The 17,057-nt window shown below is 38.8% G+C and overlaps 1 protein-coding gene across 3 annotated transcripts in view; it reads left to right on the top strand.

Moving 5' to 3' along the window:
- Nucleotides 1-2,961: 2,961 nt before the first annotated feature.
- Nucleotides 2,962-17,057, top strand: part of TEX10 (testis expressed 10) — a gene marked incomplete at its 3' end in the record, with an annotated part of 57,985 nt that continues 43,889 nt past the window's right edge. For 2 of the 3 annotated variants that reach the window (XM_080338603.1, XM_080338605.1), the window contains exons 1-6: nt 2,962-3,010; nt 3,438-3,567; nt 6,732-6,920; nt 7,703-8,409; nt 13,490-13,733; nt 15,758-15,870. In XM_080338603.1, the coding sequence (XP_080194729.1) occupies nt 6,735-6,920; nt 7,703-8,409; nt 13,490-13,733; nt 15,758-15,870 (1,250 nt within the window). In that variant the 5' untranslated portion in view covers nt 2,962-3,010; nt 3,438-3,567; nt 6,732-6,734. The other variant, XM_080338604.1, reaches the window with a different exon arrangement.

The following is a 17,057-nucleotide window of genomic DNA, read 5'->3' as shown; positions in this document are numbered from 1 at the left end:
GTAATTAAAATTTGCTTCCTGCTTGTGATGTTCGGTAGCATTCAGTGGTTCTAAATATAGCTCTTCAGTTTTGCAGCCAAATGCTGGTATAACATAGATGTGCTGGGGCCAGATGGTAAATGAACCTTTTAATGTTAACTTTTTTTTTTTTTTGAGATCTGGATGGAATTGAGAATCCTCATCCTGATGGTTTCACATCTTCATATCATGGAATGCAAGATACCATAAAAGTAAGGGTAATAAAGAAAGCAGCAATTAAATTGGTTAGTTTTGTTCTATGAACACACACAGTAATGAAAGAAGTTATATGACAATTCAAGAAATTAAAACACAAAATTCAGTTTTAAAGAAATTGTGGAGAACTTCTAGAATGCCTCTAAATATGTTATCAGAAGCAGAAACAGAACCAAAGCTCTTACAGCTCATTTACTCTATGATAGGGACAATGTTAATGTCTGCTTAATGAAGGTGAACTTGATCAGTAAAACCATCTTTTAGTTGATATGAAATTCTGAATTCTGTTCCTGTAATACAGAAAATAAATATCGAAACATCTTTTTGTTTGTTTGTTTTTGAAATGCAGAAAGTGGCTGAGTCGCCATCCCTGGAGGTGTTTAAAAGACGTGTAGATGAGATTCTTAAGGACGTGGTTTAGTGCCAGCGTTAGGTTAATGGTTGGACTCGATGACCTTGAGTGTCTCTTCCAACCAAAATGATTCTATGAATTAAAATAATAAGATCAGAATGTTCAGCTGTTGTAAATGACCACCTCTGGGACAGCTTTTTGCTCTTACTATGGAATCATTCCTAGTGGAAATAAAATTCAGTTGAAATTGCTTGGATTTGAGTATTTTTTTCTGTTGGGTGCAGGAGGAGCATGCTGAAAATGGAAAGACCTCTGAATCTGCAGCACTTGGATATAAACTGGTTTGAATGGTGTGCTGCGGAGCACTGTTGTATTTCTCAGCAATGGCTGAGAAAACTGAACTGCACAAAAATCATGAAGTGTATGTTTCTGGAAATGTTTTGAAAGAATGTCTAACACAGCCTATTCAGTTGTACAGTTATCTTCCCCTTTAAACTTATTTTCTGGTGCAAACAGAGGCTGCAAAAGAATTCTATTATTTTGTTCCAGGTATCTGTCTGTGTTTTGTGATGGCATTATACTACAATGGAAAACAGCATGTTTGTTCCAAAACAGTTTTTAAGGATAATGTTTTACTTCTGCTAGAATTTTAAAGTAATAAACAAAAGGCATTCTCTTTCCTAATTATGCTTAAATGATGTTGCTGATTGTATTTAATATTATGTATTTTAATTGTTTCTCACAGCAAGGCAGACCTCTGGGGTAATTGGAGAATTAGTAGATTAAAACTTAAGCAACAGCAAGAAAAATTAAACCAAGACAGAATAAATTTTTCTTTTAGTTTTACCTTGGTTTCACACATTTTACTCAGAGACCAGAGAGCTTAGGGGAAGAGATCCTTAACAAAAAAATGAAGAACTTGCATTCCTCTAACAAGGCAGAAAATGGAAAGGAGAAGGGTATTCACAGGTGAATTGATAGGAAGTGAAAAGTTTTGAAAGTGCAATAGACGACTTACTGTCTGGTGTAAACTGTGATGATCTCTGTTCTAAGCAGGTTTTGCATCCAGTGACTTCTAGGATCCTGCTCTGTGCTTCTGGTTTATAAATTCATTACCATTTTGAAGCAGCAAGCCCCATCTTGTATATTTTACCTCGATATTGGTGTACAAAATTATATAGCATGCTTGATAGTCTGATACTATATGTGAAACCTACAGTGCTAGTGGTGACTCTGCATTGCCTTCACCAGAATTGTTCTCTCTTGTAGATGTTTTCCAACTCTATAAAGACAAATCTTCATATTTCTTATTATTAGTGCATTCTCGTTGGAGGAAATAAGAAAGAAATCAAGAACTGAAGTAGCTGGGCTCAAAGAAAGTGATCCTATGACTTGCTACGAGTAAGAAGCCTGAGCCAAGATGTCTCTGATTCCAGTAATTAAAATGATGTAACACCTTGTGTGATGGGATGCTGACATTGTAAAAAACGCTGTGGAACTACTGGCAGTCATCCATATTTGTTCCAAACGGTGCAGTGTGATTACTTCAGCGATCTGATTGATTTGTTCTCATGACTGATGCGCTAAGGTAGAACATCCTGATGTGGTCCCAGAGGGAGGCAGAGAGTGAACTGGAGGTGACTTTAAAAATACTTAAAGACACCCCTGCAAAAGCATCTCCTTCTGTCTAGAGAATTGATGTTAAGCCTGCAAAGCGAAAAGTGTGTCTCTGAGTATCTTCAGGCTAGACACGAGGAAAAATGTTTTTACGGTGGGGGCGGTGAAACACTGGCCCAGGTTGCCCAGAGAGGTGGTAGATGCCCCATCCCTGGAGACATTAAAGGCCAGGCTGGATGGGGCTCTGAGCAACCTGATCTAGTTGCAGATGTTCCTGCTCATTGCAGGGGGTTGGACTAGATCACCTGTGAAGGTACTTCCAATACAAACTGAACTGTGATTCTATGAAAAGCGTCATGAAGCTCTCATGGTCCACTGGTTCAACACGTGGCTGCTCTGCTGTAGGTACGTACAACAGTGATGGTTTGCCTGCCCTTGTTTAACACGTTGCTTTGCCAGCAAAGAACTTTTACTATAGAAAAGGGAAAACCTGCTGTAACCCATCACCAGAGCAGCACCCGAGAGCACACCGCTTCGAGGGAAAGAAAAAAACCATCTTTGCAGCGCTTCCCCGCAGCGGCAAGGTCACGGCTCACACCTCGGGCCCCTCCCGCCTGGGCGGGCGGCGGAGCCCGCCGCTGCGGCAGGTGGCGCCGGCGCTCCGGCGGAGCGGGAAGGGAGGGGCGCTCTTTCCCGCTCCAAGCGGGTGAGGGTTTGAGGCGCTCGCTGGTTGCAGCCGCTCACGTGGGCGGCCGTTTCCGGGCAAGCTCTCGGGGGCGGAAGGGGGCTCGCGCTGCCGCGTGGTTGGTGAGTGGCTGGCGCGCGGGGCTCGGCGGCGCCGTGGCGGCGCGCGGGAGGAGGGGCGCGTCCCGTCCCGGTGCGTCCCGGCTCTGCCCCGCGCCACCGGCCGCCTTTGTGTGACCCACCCCCTTCCCAAACGCTCCTGCGCAGGGCGGCGGGAAAGCGTGAGCACAGCCGCGGGCGTGTGCCGGTCCCGGGGAACCAGCGGCCTCGGCTCCTTCGGCCGCGGGCGTCGCCCGCCACTCCTGCCCCACCTCCCCTCACCTCCCCTCGCCCAGCGGCGTCACCTCAGCCGCGGCTCCCACCGCTGCTGGAGCCCCGGCTCATCCCCGGGGCGGCTGCGGCAGCTCCCGGGAGCCGAACTCGCGGCCTCCCCGCCGGGAGCCCCGGCAGCCGGGCGGGCACTAACGCGCTTTATTTGAACGCCTCGTAGGGCGCCTGGAGCGGAGCAGCTCTCGGGGAACACGCCGAAAGATGTCCCGGGACGGCGAAGAGGGCTGTTCGACGGCCTAGACACGCGGGAGGAGCCGCCGCCTTCACTTGAGCAGCGCGTTGGCTTCGGGGTACGGCGGGGTGACCGGGGTCTTCTGGGAGCGGGTTGTGTTGTGTAGTGGTTTTATGTGTTCTGTGGTGATGATGATGTTCCCTGGTGACCGGTGCTGTGCTTGGCGGGAGCCTCGGAGAGTTAATTGCGAGCGAGTGTGGCCTTTAGCTGGCAGAGAATTTGCCCAGGTGCAAACCTGTATCAGATGAGAGGAGTTAGGGCGCGTACCACACCTTCTGGTTTCTCAGGATTTTCCCGATTGCCCGAGCTTGTAAATGTGCTGGTGGCAGGATTCCCTGAGGATACCACTTCAAAGCTGCGATTCCAGGTGAAACAGGGACTCCTTCTGGTTCCCCTCTCTTTCCCTACCTGATGCAAGGATGGTCAAGTGACACCCAAAGTAGCTTCCGCAAGTGTGGTGTACAGCTTTGTGTTAAAAGAAGCTAATATTGATTTGAGGTTATTTTAATGTTTTGGATTGTAAAACTATATTAGCGTGTAAGTTGTTAGGTGCACTTAGCTCAGTCCTGTTGGAAGAGCGCCAGCTGAAAATACATTTGAAGTCAAAAGGCAAACAGTTGTTTCAGCAGGAAGTTTCATTAAAATATTTATGTATCTTTAAGCAAAACTGTATACAGCTTATAATGTTTTGTTATGCAGATACAGTGGTGTTATTATGGCTTTAGTTTTATAACCATTTTATCTCTGATTTAACATGATACATATAAATTGGAAATGGATATGTTGAGATTTCTAATAAATAATTTCCAGAATGCGCAGTGTAAAGTAAACTGTGCTGCTTTGGTTTAACTGGAGATAGTATATTTCGTAAGCCCGCTCCTTTAGGAGAACTTAATTGACTTTGTTCAGGTGTGTCTACACCTGTATTGTAAAGTTTTTAGTGCTAAATGGAAGCCAGACATTTTGTCCTGAAATGTGAGACTTTCTTAATGTCTTCATTAAAGCAAGCTTTGTAAGTGGAAATAACGTGTCAAAAGATTCTAGCTATTTTTGTATGTCTTGCAGTGAAATAGTGAAAATCTTTTAATTCCTTCCAAAAGATGCATATGGTAAAAATCAGAAGCTTATAAAACCATAGTTTTTATGGTTGGACACTAAAGGACCTTTTTATTTTGGCACCAAACACCACATTTTTTCAGCGCCTTTTCTGTTGATAGGTTACTTATGCTAAACTTACACTTCAGTTAAAGTGGTCTATTTTAAGCTAACATGTGAAAAGTATAAATTAAGTTGTAGTGAAATGTTTGTTTAATCAGTTCAAATTGTTTTAAAGGAATAGAAAACGTCAACTGGATTAAAAACATTCTTTAATGATCACCTTGATGATGTATATATGAAATACTGTAGTACAGCGCAAATTTACAGTTTGAAGTCCATTGGGAGAATGAGCTCTAGAATTTTATTTTCTGCAGTGAATGGTGATCATATGCACCATAAAAGAATCATTGTTTGGATATTTTATTTTGATATTTCTGTGTTTAGTTAGCTGTATTTTTTTTTTCTTTTTAGGTAGTATGGTCTTTAAAATTTGAGCATTGTGTTTGCAACTTTTTGTATAGTTCAGATGTTAAGAACCCAAAGAGTAGTTTGAAAGAGAGAAGAGACAAAAAGTTTATGTACCTGATAACATGGACTTGATACTGTGTACACTGAGGTCTGGAAGGATTCAGATTTCTGGCTCTGTAAATTACCTGTTATAATTAGAAAGTTGTGAGATATTAAACCTCAACATCATAATGGCTTTGTGCGTGCCTCCCTCTTCTCCCTTTTAAACTGTAAGTAATCTCTGCAGCCACTTCCAGCAGCCATCAGACTGTGGATTCACGGTCTTCATGAACAGATGTCTAGGTACAATTTCTATGTGATGTTGAATGTTGTGACATCAGCTTCTGGAGTTTTGTTATGAATGAATTTAAAAGTACAGAGATTGAGGGAACGAAGATTAACTAAAGGAGCCTCTGTGTGTGGTTTTATAGTTTGCTTTTTGGTTTGTGTGGGGTGTTGTTGTTGTTTGTTTGTTTGTTTTTTTATCTGTAAATTGTGTTTGCATAGCAAGGTTGTGGTAGCTGGGCATCTACGGGGGTGGCTTCTGCCTTCTTTTTTAAGATTTAGTTTTTATTTCTCATTATCTGACTCTGATTTTATTTGGAATAAATTCATTAATTTTCCCCAAGTTGCGTCTGTTTTGCCTGTGATGGTAATTGGTGAGTGATCTCTCCCTGTTCTCATCTCAAACCATGAGCCTTTCGTTATATTCTCTCTGCCCTGCCCAGCTGAGGAGGGGAGTGACAGATTGGCTTTGGCAGGCACCTGGCATCCAGCCAGTGTTAACACACCACAGTCTGGTAGAATTAAGAGTACTTTTATCAGTACAGATATGTCAAAACCAAAAAGTCATTCAGAAACTGGAGTGGGTTTTTATTTGTTTTGGTTATTGTACATCTATTGTAATATGTCCATATGACTTCTAAGTATAGCTTTTCATATTTCTTGTGCCTTGTGAAACATGACTTAGTTTTTCAGTCTCTTTTTTTCTCGTTATGTGCCCATTTAACCTCTTTCCACTCCATTCTTTGTAGTTTTCATGTTTTAATGCATAGACTGGACTTTTCAGTGTATAGTGAAAGTTTTCTTAGCTACTTGTATAATACTGTTATCAGTGAAGGCTTGATTAAACCCATGATTTCACCTGTGCAGAATGTATGCAATTAATGATTGAGCTGGTAAACAAAGCACAAATTAAATGAAACAGTTCACTGAGCTCCTTTGGCTTGGCAAGATCAGCTGTGTAAAAAGTGGCTTTATTGGCAGGAACTTTTAAAAACAAAACCAAACCAATAACTTAATCTGATAAAGCAGTGGGAGATGCAGATACTTAAGTGATCTTTTTTCAATAAAGTAGTTCCCAGAGCAAAGACAACCAAAGGAGCATCAGAATGGTTTTCTGGACATGAGAAGAACAGCTGTACTGGCTCAGTCTGCATGTCTGTTTGGCCTAGCATCTTGTCCTGGGAGCAGACACTAGTTTATGCATAGGAAAAAAACATAAAACCAGTAGTCTTCATAAGGAAGTTGCTGCTCTTTGGTGGAAAAAAATATTTACTTGTAGTGTATTTAATGAAATTAAAAGTCTTAATGTCTTCTTTTTTTTTTTTTTTCCAGAGAATGAGAATGACTAAAAAAAGGAAACATCAAGAAGATTTCCAGAAAGTGAAATTAAAAGTTGGGAAAAAAAAGCCTAAACTAGAGAATGCAACTGATACTACCTTCAGAACAAAGGCCATACAAATTCCTGAGCAGCTTAAAGAAGATGGAGTGCTTACTACACAAAATAGAAAACTTAACATAAAGGTATACTGTGGCATTACATTCTGAAAACAGAAGTTTACTTGTCACTTGTCTAGGTTTACTATGTTCATTAGAGTTGAGGAAAACATACTTATTTAAAAAAAAAAAACAAACCTAGGAGAGTATCTGCATATAGTTTCTTTGTCCTTGGCAATAAGCTGAACTGTGAATTTAATGACTCAAATTGCTGGACCAGCATATAACCCAAAGGAAAGGTTTTCAGCAGTGCGAAAACTGAAGTTGCACATGTTTAAGTATCTAGGATTAACATGTGGTTTTTGAAAACCTTGGTTGATAACTTAAGGACAGGATTTTAAAAAGTAGGCTTCCTGAGCTTATGTTTTTTAAAAAAACTTGTGTTTCTTTGGGTGGTGGTTCTGCTTTTCTTCCTTTGCATCATCTTCTATCTCTTGCAGCTCTCTGCTTAAACTGAAGAAAGCTGTTGAGACTGAGATTTCATAGTTCTACTTTTGAGGCAAACTGTGAGAGGACTTATTTTTTATCATCCCTCTGTTAAGTTAGTAGGGTTGTGCATAATTGTAGTTACCTGAAGGACAAGTTATGATGTCTTGTTTTTCCTGTCATTGAATTTTGATGATTGTTCATTATTACACTTTAATTTTATATTTGTTCTGAATGTATTATGCTGTTATAAACAGCAGTACATCATAAGAATAAATTCTGTATTTTTGACTGTTTGAGAAAAATGTGCTGGAAATAAGTGGGGAAGTTTAAAGAGCTTAAAGAAATAATTATGGCAAGTCTATATGTTTCTTTCCTTTTAGGATCTACTTTCACAGATGCATCACTATAGTCCTGGGGTTAAGCATAATGCACTTGTTGGACTCAAAGATCTTCTTTCTCATTATCCATTTTTAATTGATGCACACCTTTCAAGTGTAGTAAGTGAGGTGGCAGCCGTGTTTACAGACAAAGATTCTGGTGTCAGAGGAGCAGCTGTTCACCTGCTGCAATTCTTGGCTTCAAAAATAAAAGCTGAACAGATTGCTCCGTTTTTTCCTTTGGTAAGTGCCCATCTCTCCAGTGCCATGACTCATATCAGTGAGGGAATTCAGGAGGATTCATTGAAAGTCTTGGATGTTTTGTTGGAAGCATACCCAGCTCTTCTCACAGACCGCAGCAGTATATTGTTGAAGAATTTTGTAGAGCTTATTTCCCACCAGCAACTGTCAAAAAGACTCAAAAACAAAGAGAAACTTTCCTGGATGCTCTCTGTTAACCCAAATCGCAGAGTAACTTCTCAGCAGTGGAGGTTAAATGTACTTACCAGGCTCAAGAAGTTTCTCCAAGCGGTGGTAGATGGATCCAGTGAAACAGAGGATGAAGGGCTTCAAGGACAAAAGGATACCCCTCGTTCTGTGAGGAACCCAATATGCATCAGTTGGAAGGACCATGCAAATAATCAGCAACATATACAACTGTTTGAAAATGGTGGCTTACGACCAAAGATCAACTCATCGTTTAGACTGAGGTGAGAAAACCTTAGCTAATTTGGGAATTAATGTCAACTGTGTGATCACAATGTTAAACTGTGGTTTGTTGGTGTTGAAGACAACAACTTATTTTTTTATTGTGGGATTGTCCCTTTGCTGTATTTTACAGCATTTAGTGTAATGGGCAGTCTTAATGCAGTGGCTTGAAAATATGTAAATACTCAGATAACTGTGCTATGCATATAACATGAACTTTCCCATTATCAAGTAAAAGCTTTATTCTATGCTATTCATAATTATTTTGGAAGATCAGCTCTAGGGTTTTTATTTATTGTTGGGTTTTTTTTGTGTTTTTTTTGTTTGTTTGTTTGTTGGTTTATTTTTGTTTTCAATGTGAACAGGCAGCTACAGGTTGTTGCAGGATATCAAATAGACCTGGGGCAAGCAGGCAAATTCCTTTGCATTAACCATAAGCTTGTTTCTTACACTGCCATAATGAATTTGACTGAAATTTTTTGCTTTTGCCTTCAAGAGTCTATCATAAGTTTAGGACTCTTTTCTTTGTATATAGCTCCTTTTAAAAAAGACAGCATGATATGGTGTGTTTGGCTCTATGAAGTTCTGCTGAGTTTCTGATTCTAGATAGTTAATTCACTGGTTCATATCTTCACTATGGATAAAGGATGTCTCGTCTGAGATGTTGAGAAATATGGAAGGAAGTGTGGTGTGCTTAGTCACAGAAAGGTTTCTGTGTTTTTAGTAATACTCTAAATATATGCGAGCTGAAGTTAAGGGAGAAATAACTAACCATCTTTATTTCTTTTCCTCCTTTCTGAATCACCGACTCCTCAAACTAGAGGGGAACTTACCATCCCACTTCATGGTACCTTTTAAGCGTTAGCAATGCATATACATGAGGATGCCATAGATGCTACATACTGGCTGATAGGAGACCTGAAACGATGACATGGAAAAATAGAAACTATTCAGCTGTTACACATTACTTCTAATCCATACGTATCAAGTTGGATTGAAGACAAACCACAGTCCTTGTTTTACTGCTGGGGGAGACTGAATAAGTGGTCATCTAGGAAGTCAGTGGCAGAATAGAGTCTAAAACCCATTATCTAATCCATTGCTATGTCAATCTCATATATTTGAATCCAGTGCAGAAAAGAGACCTCCTATTGTAATCCCACAGGTATTGGCTTGAATTGGCAGGTTTTCCAGCTATGTCATGGAGACACACAAAAGGTGGTTCCATTCCCACTCTCCTAGTCTTCCTCTTGGCAGGTAGCATATTAACATAGCATAAGCGTTCAGTCATGCTCAAAAATATATGCTCTGGTTAAAACTTTAGTTGGAAACTATGCCAGTGAAGCCCACTTGAGGAAGGGGAAAGGGATTAGTGCTGATCACAAAACAGTCCTATGGTCTTCATCTCTGCAGTCAGAAGCATACAATTGTGAACAACTGTATTTCAGAGGATTCTTGAGTGGTGCCCTGAATGATATGATGTGTGTGATATACCATGCCCTGTAGTAGCTGAAGATGCATTGTGTCCAAGGTCTAGGAAAGTAAACTTCTGGTGTCACCTGAACTGGATTCTGCTTTTCTGAGGAGCTAGATTTTGGTGAAACATCGTGATCCACTTGTGGTTATAAATACTTTCAAAAAGGAGTTTGCAAGCATGAGGAGGAGCCAGAAGAATAGAAAGAAACATTGCTAGAATCCAAGGCGAGATTGGCAAAGCAAGCTGATGGCAGCAGAACAGAAGAATGGAAAGAGGAGGGCCATCTGCAGAAGGTACCAAAATGTTCTCTTTCTATTGCATTTGTGCATATTTTTGGTATGTTCGTTTTGCCTAAAGGGCCAGTACAGCTTGTTTTAGTGGATATCTGCAAAATGCTAGGAGTGGAAGTTACTGCGGTGACTTTTGTATTTACCACTGAAATATTTTCTAGTCATCTGAAGATGATTAATTCTGTCTCTTCCAATCCCAGCTGTGCCATTCCTAGGCCTCTTCTGTGGCTATTACTGTAAGGACAGAAATTGCTTCTAATAAGAGGTGCAAAACATCTGTAATGCTTCTTGAGTACTTCCAAAATCTCAAACAGTATATGTGGGTTTCCTTAAAGAAATTAATGCACAAATAGTCAAGCCCTAACTGTAGGTAATACCTTGACCAAACCATAAGTAACTAATTGTGGTATGTATTGATGGACTCATCACTAGTACTGCAAGTGAGTTTCAACTTTGTCCTGTAAAAAGCAGACTTCCAAACACCACTAATAGTATGCTACATTTTTAAAATTCTCATATCTTTTCAGTCTTGCAAGTTCATTGATTAGTGATGGCACCTCATTGATAACCTTGTGATTATGGAAAAAGATTTTCAGAATTGGTTTGCAGTTTTAATGTTTAGGAAAGAGTGTGGATTCTGAGCTTTGCATGCTGGATGGTTCAACAATGCAGATCTTAAGACTTCATTATTTTCTGTTGTGTGCTAGGTCTTCCTACTGTGTGTGATTTAAAGATTACAGTGATTATCAGAATATATCCTCTGACTGTGCTGCTTTTTGCATCAAATTCATTTCAGGTGTAGAAAAATGGAAAACCTTCACAACTTAAATGTGGTGATACCAAGGTGTGTGCTGTATATTTGGAATGGAAGTGGTGCTGAAGAGAAATGGTAGCTCTTCTGTTTCTGCTGAGAAAGGAGAAAATGAAGCTGTGGAGAAAAGCCGAGAAGACTTGAGAGACCAAAATGGAAGACGAAGCATAGTAAATAGATATGTACATAGTGTGATCTGTGCATCAGATGGAAATGGGAAAATACAGTTCACTTGGTGTACTGAATGTTTCTTTGCTGCAGTTGGCAGCACACACACAAAAGCAGGACAGTAACCTGACTTAGACTCTAAGCCATAAAAACTTATTAACTTCCAATGACTTTCCATATCTTAAGCAACAGAAAGTTGCTTCCTTATGTTCTTTTTCTTTTATACTTCCTTGACTTCCCTTTGCTGTACCTTTCAGAAAAGTACTGAAATAGTTGGAGGTCTGTGTTATGCTTTTCTAGGAGTCTTGAGGCGTGTGTTGGGTGTGTGTTCTTCGGTTTCATGCATTCTTAAATGTTTAATTTGGACATTTCTTTGTGTGTGTTCCAGAGATTGCTCAAATTCTAGAGCTCTGCTGTAATATCAGCTATTATTTTCAGAGAAACTATTCAAGACTACTGCTTCAAAATCATTTCAGGATCTCAGTGGAGTGTGTAGTCATGGCATAGCATTTACAGGACAACCTAACTTTTTCAGTGAAGTTATGGTCTTGGTATCAACTGGTTTGTCCAGTGACACTTTAGAATTTATTGTGGTTAAAACTGGAAGATGGGATTTGTATACTGTGTCTTTAGATGACTATGAGTTAGATGTCTAAGTGGGAACCATTCACCCTAAACTCTTTGTAGTCTGAAAGAAACTGGTGTCTTTACTGCAGTGTCTGTGGTGTAGAAGGAATATAGAGCAACAAAAAAAGGGACAGATAATCCAAATTACATTGACTGCATATGTTGGTTGTTGCGCTTAATCTTAATAACATTTTAAGATGTCTGATAGTTGTAGTAGCTACCACAGATAAAACTAGCATTTTTTTCTTATGACCAGTTAAGTTTCTGTCTGCTTTATTTTGTGCTAGAGATCTAAATTCTCTCTCCCATTTTGCTTTCATGGAAAAAGGGCTGGCATTTGTCTCTCACTTTCTTTTTATTTATTTGCCTGACTTCTTCCTGCTCCTTTTACAGTTTGTTAATACCTGGGTTTGTTTTGGTTTAGTAATTTTCTTGAGATAGCAATTTCAACCAGAGAGACAAGACAGAATAAAATATTTTATTATCTGCATGTTATAGGTGATTGCAACAGCATGAGAAATGAAGCTTCATAGAAGGACATAAATAATTAGATAATTTGGAAATAAGGTGACCAGGAAAAACTGCTTTACCTCTTCAATCAAACATTTAGTTAAAATATTTGTAGAGAGAACTTCTTTGCCTATCAGTGGAAAGAAAGCAAAATAGTCTTTTAGATCCTATTTTTTGGGTGTATATGTAAAGAAATAATTGCTTAGAGAATGTCACTGAAACAGAAAGGAGTTTTAACAGAAGGTTCAGCGTACCAATATTATGTATATTAGGAAGTTATAGTTATGATGGGAATTCCCTGCTGTGAGTTAGAAAACAGGATCAGAAATGATCAGTTGAAATTGTTGCTTTTTTTTAAATGTCTCTTGTTATTTGGAAACCCTTCCAGAAGCTTGTATTGCTTAAAATTATTGGGAGTTATTTAGGGGTTTCTTTCTTTAAAGAACCTTTTTTATAAAATGGGTACAAATTGCCTGACTTGATCCAGGGGTGGGATTTTGTCATTTGTGCTAACAATCCCTTTTGAAAATGAAGTGTGTTATGAGAAGGGGGCAAAAAGTCCTTGGTTTTCTTGCTTTCTGGGAGATGTTATTTTAATTTAAACTATATCTTGTAATTTTTTGATAAAATTTTTTTAACTTCATTATCAGATCATTTTAATAACTTTTCAGCTTCTTGCTCTCCAGACCATTAAAGGTGGGAACCAAAGTTATATTTCTGTTCTTTCCTATTAATATGAACAACCATTATGTTTTTTATAGCGATGTTTATTAACTCTAATAAATCACATGCATTTGACAATACTTTGTAGTCAGTTTCATTATTTTGCTTCAAGGAGCTTAAAACTTAAAGCTTTTTTATTTTGTTGTGCTGAGTACAGTGAATTCTTATCTGTTGGTGTACAGTGATATGATGATGCAAATCACATTTCTCCACTTTATAGACTTTACATATAACAATGGGGAAAGAAATGCTGAAATCTAAGTTGTTACAAACTTGCAGGGAGACTCTGGAGAAGGTTTGTTGTAGATGGTTTAAACTCCCATTTTTCCTTACTGAAGTTTCTAGCAAGAAAGCAAGCAAACATTTAATGTATTTTAAAAGTAATTTTTCCTGTTATTCAGAAAGTGATAATGCCCTCATCTGTTAACCTGTTTTTAAAGGTGTAATTTTATTTTTTTTTTGCCTTTGTCATTTAGGTCTGTGGCAAGCGTAATGGACAGTGCAGAAAAAGGCCTGTCCTCGGCTGAAAACTTAAAAGGTTTTATTGAGATAATAATTCCATTACTGATTGAGTGCTGGATTGAAGCATCTCCTGCACAATCAGCTCCCATTCTTGGAAACCTTTTGGAATCAGAATCTCATCAGCTTATGCAGCAAGTGCTTAGTATAATACATTTATTGTGGAAACTCACAAAGCGACATGATGAAACGTACAAAATGGTAAGGGAGATGAAATCTCTGGCATGATGATGACAGTTCATTTTGTTTTGATTGGAAACTAGTGATTTGGTGATTGGAAGGAGTGGAAATACTTTATGGAGAAAAAGCCTAGGTTTGGTTACAGTTTTATTTTGGATTTTGTCAAGTGTCTTACTCTAGAAAAGAATCTGTTGAACTGAGCAATGAGTTCAACAATAGTCTCAGGATTCCTTCACAGACTGCAGCACAAAAGCTTTTGAAATTGAAAGTGGTATTGGAGAAGAGGAGCATTTTGTCTCCCACATAACCTCTAGAATATAAATCTGAACAAAGTATGGAATGGAGTTGTTTGTTCCTTGCTTTTGTGTGTTGAAAAAATTTACAGAGGTGGGGGAGTGGAAGAGAATAAAGCCAAAAGCCTTGGAAAGGTAGGGGATAACAGGTGGTATGAGATGCTGTAATTGCTTCATGCAGCCTATGTTGTGTCACAATTGATAGTATCACAAGACATTGAATCAAGACCTCAATAAGAATTTTGGAAAATATCCTTAAAGTTTTTTTTTTCCCCTAATTATTTTACCTTTTACTTTGATAAATGAATTGCTATTATTTTGTAACTTATGCTGCTCTTCAAATATTTTTGTGAACTGAAAAAAGAACACTCTTTCCACTTAGGCTGTTGAGAGTAGTTGAAAAGAATGTCTTGACAGCTCTTTGTTTTACCTGTGTATAGGACTGTAGGCCCATGCGCTAAACAAAAATGTACACTTAGAGTAGTTATGGAAACACATTTCTGGAATCATTCTATTAGACCAGACTGACCCAACATACACAGCCTGAGGGGTGGATCAGAGTTGTGTGAACAGAACACGCTGGTCTCTTTTTTTCCCCCTCTTCATCTTTTCTAGAGGGTCTGTTGGAAGCAGGCAGAAAACAGGCAGTTAGCCAGGTAAATACATGTGGCAGCCTTTTTCTTTAGGGTACTGCAGACGTGCTCCCCTTAACCAAAACGCAGGCACCCTATGACTATCTGAAAGGTGTGCGCCTGTGGCAGGTTGAGAGCTGTTCTGTTACGCAGTTGCATTACGAACTAATGATATTTTGGAAAAAAAAATTCTGATGTCTATGCGATTTTTTTTTTTTTTTTTTTTTTTTTTTGAGCATATTGTGTTTAAGATAAGATAAACAGTTTATTTTGTCTTTTCCTTTATAGTCACCTTTATACCTAAAATCCATTTAAATGCTTCAGTTTGAAAATGTAAGCTTTGCTTATTTAATAGCCCTTGGGCTTACAGGCCTAAGTGCTTATTGTAGACACTTTGGGAAACCTCTGAATATGCTTAGTGGAAAACTATTAACCTTTGAAATAGTTTAATGGTCATTTTTTCTTCTTAATACTTGAGTACCAAAAATATTATTCTGCCTGACCAATTTGATAGCAGTGCAGGCTTTTTTTTTTTTTTCCAGTGAGTTCTGCTGGATACTTTATGGAATGGTGACTGCGAGGGTCTCCTAACCCACAAAGTAAAATTATTTGTAAATATTGAAAAAAAATCTTTGTCTGTAAGGGTGGCCTTTCTACTGGAAAAATTTGTCAGCGGGCCTTGAACTACAAGTACACTGATAATGGGAAAAGATGGAAGTGATGTGAAAATACATCTTAATGGAAGACTCGGAACAGTCACTACAAGTTAATCAGAGTTCACTCTGATTTTTAGTACCCTTATAAATTGATATAAAGCACTTTTGATTCACATCTGTAAGTCATACAGTTTAATATTGCACATATCAACATCAATATGTGCGAAGATAACATACTGGTCCGGTTTGGATTAAATGTTGTTGCTCCACCTTGTTTTGTGGACCTTCAGGTTCATGCACAGGACTTCACATTTACATCTGAAAGTAAAGTATATGAACACTTGCAAACAGATGGTAAAGTTCCTCGTTTTCATTGATTACTCTAATAGATTTTAGAAGATGACTGCATTGATGTATTTCACTTACTACCCTGTTTCCTGTCTATCATCTGCTTTCCTTAACAGGAGGTATGGCTTCGAATGAATTACCTTGTTGATTTCAAGCACCACTTCATGCGTCATTTTCCTTATTCTTTACACGAAACAGTAAAGCACAAAAAGAAAGATTCGTGCAAAAGGTAAGAATAAAATCAATGTCATGTTACAGCTTTTAATTTCGTAAGATAAGCGTGACAATGTCAGTCTCACGCTTTTATGTTTTTAATGTTGGAAAAGAAAACTTTTTATTATGTGTTCCTTGAAGATCTGTAAAGAAGTTTTTATAGGAAAGTAGCATTGCTTTGAATTGAGAAGTTTTTGTTGCTCTTTGTAAAAGTATTGTATAGGAAGTCATCTGAATAGCATCCAGTAGAAATTAAAATGCTGTCTTAGAGAAATTAAAGTATTTTATTGAACACTTGATCTGGAATTTGCATGTTTCTACGTGGTGATTTGTGATAGTCTGATTGTTTTCATATTTCTGCATGTCTTCTGCAGTTGACTGCTGAATTACATCAAAACATAGTTAATTTTCTTTTTTCCACCCACATCTACTCTTCTACAGTTGTATTACAGGGCTGGATAAATACAGCTAGGAGTGGAGATGAGCCATATCGTGCCTATCCTGTATGGTAAAGCAGTACTGGAGCAGGACAAGCCAGACACAGACGCTTTTTGTAACTATTGAGCTGGCAGAGTGGGCGCACCAATTTAGTTCTGGCACAGGCCAGTAGCAGGTTGTCTCCCCTCTCAGCTCCCAGATGTGAGACTCTGTCCGTACAAAGTCTGTTCTGGAATTGTTCTGCGCCTTTGCACTCTGTGTAAAACGCTGGTGTATGTATAAGGGTTATCAGCCCGTGTCTATCTTGGTTTCAAATACTTGCAAACTGCCACTGCGGGTTGAGTTATAGTAGTAGAATCATCCCTTTTTATGCTAAGGGTCTACTGTGGTACTTGAGGCTGAAATCCTGTTTAATATTTTGACTTGCATTTTCTCTTCCTGGAAGGGCACATAGATCAGAAGTACAGCATAGTTCTTTGTGAAATGTTTTAATTTCAGCTCAGTCTTACCCATTAAGTTTATAAAGCCAAAAGGTGTTTTGCTTTTCCAGGTTTTGACCTGAACACCCTTCCCAGAAACCGAAAATCTCAGAATTAGTAGTTAGACAGTGGAACCATCTTTCTTGTTTTATAGATGATATTCTGACTAAACATACTTCTGTTCATCCTTTTTCACTCTGCTACTAAATTTTGCCCCATTCTTGCACTTTAAAATAAACATGTTGTTGGATACATGGAGGAAAAATGATCTGTGAAACTCTTTTGT

This window comes from Nesoenas mayeri (genome assembly GCF_963082525.1).
Source record: "Nesoenas mayeri genome assembly, chromosome: 2".
Taxonomy (NCBI): domain Eukaryota; kingdom Metazoa; phylum Chordata; class Aves; order Columbiformes; family Columbidae; genus Nesoenas; species Nesoenas mayeri.
This window is presented reverse-complemented; position numbering and strand designations above follow the sequence as displayed.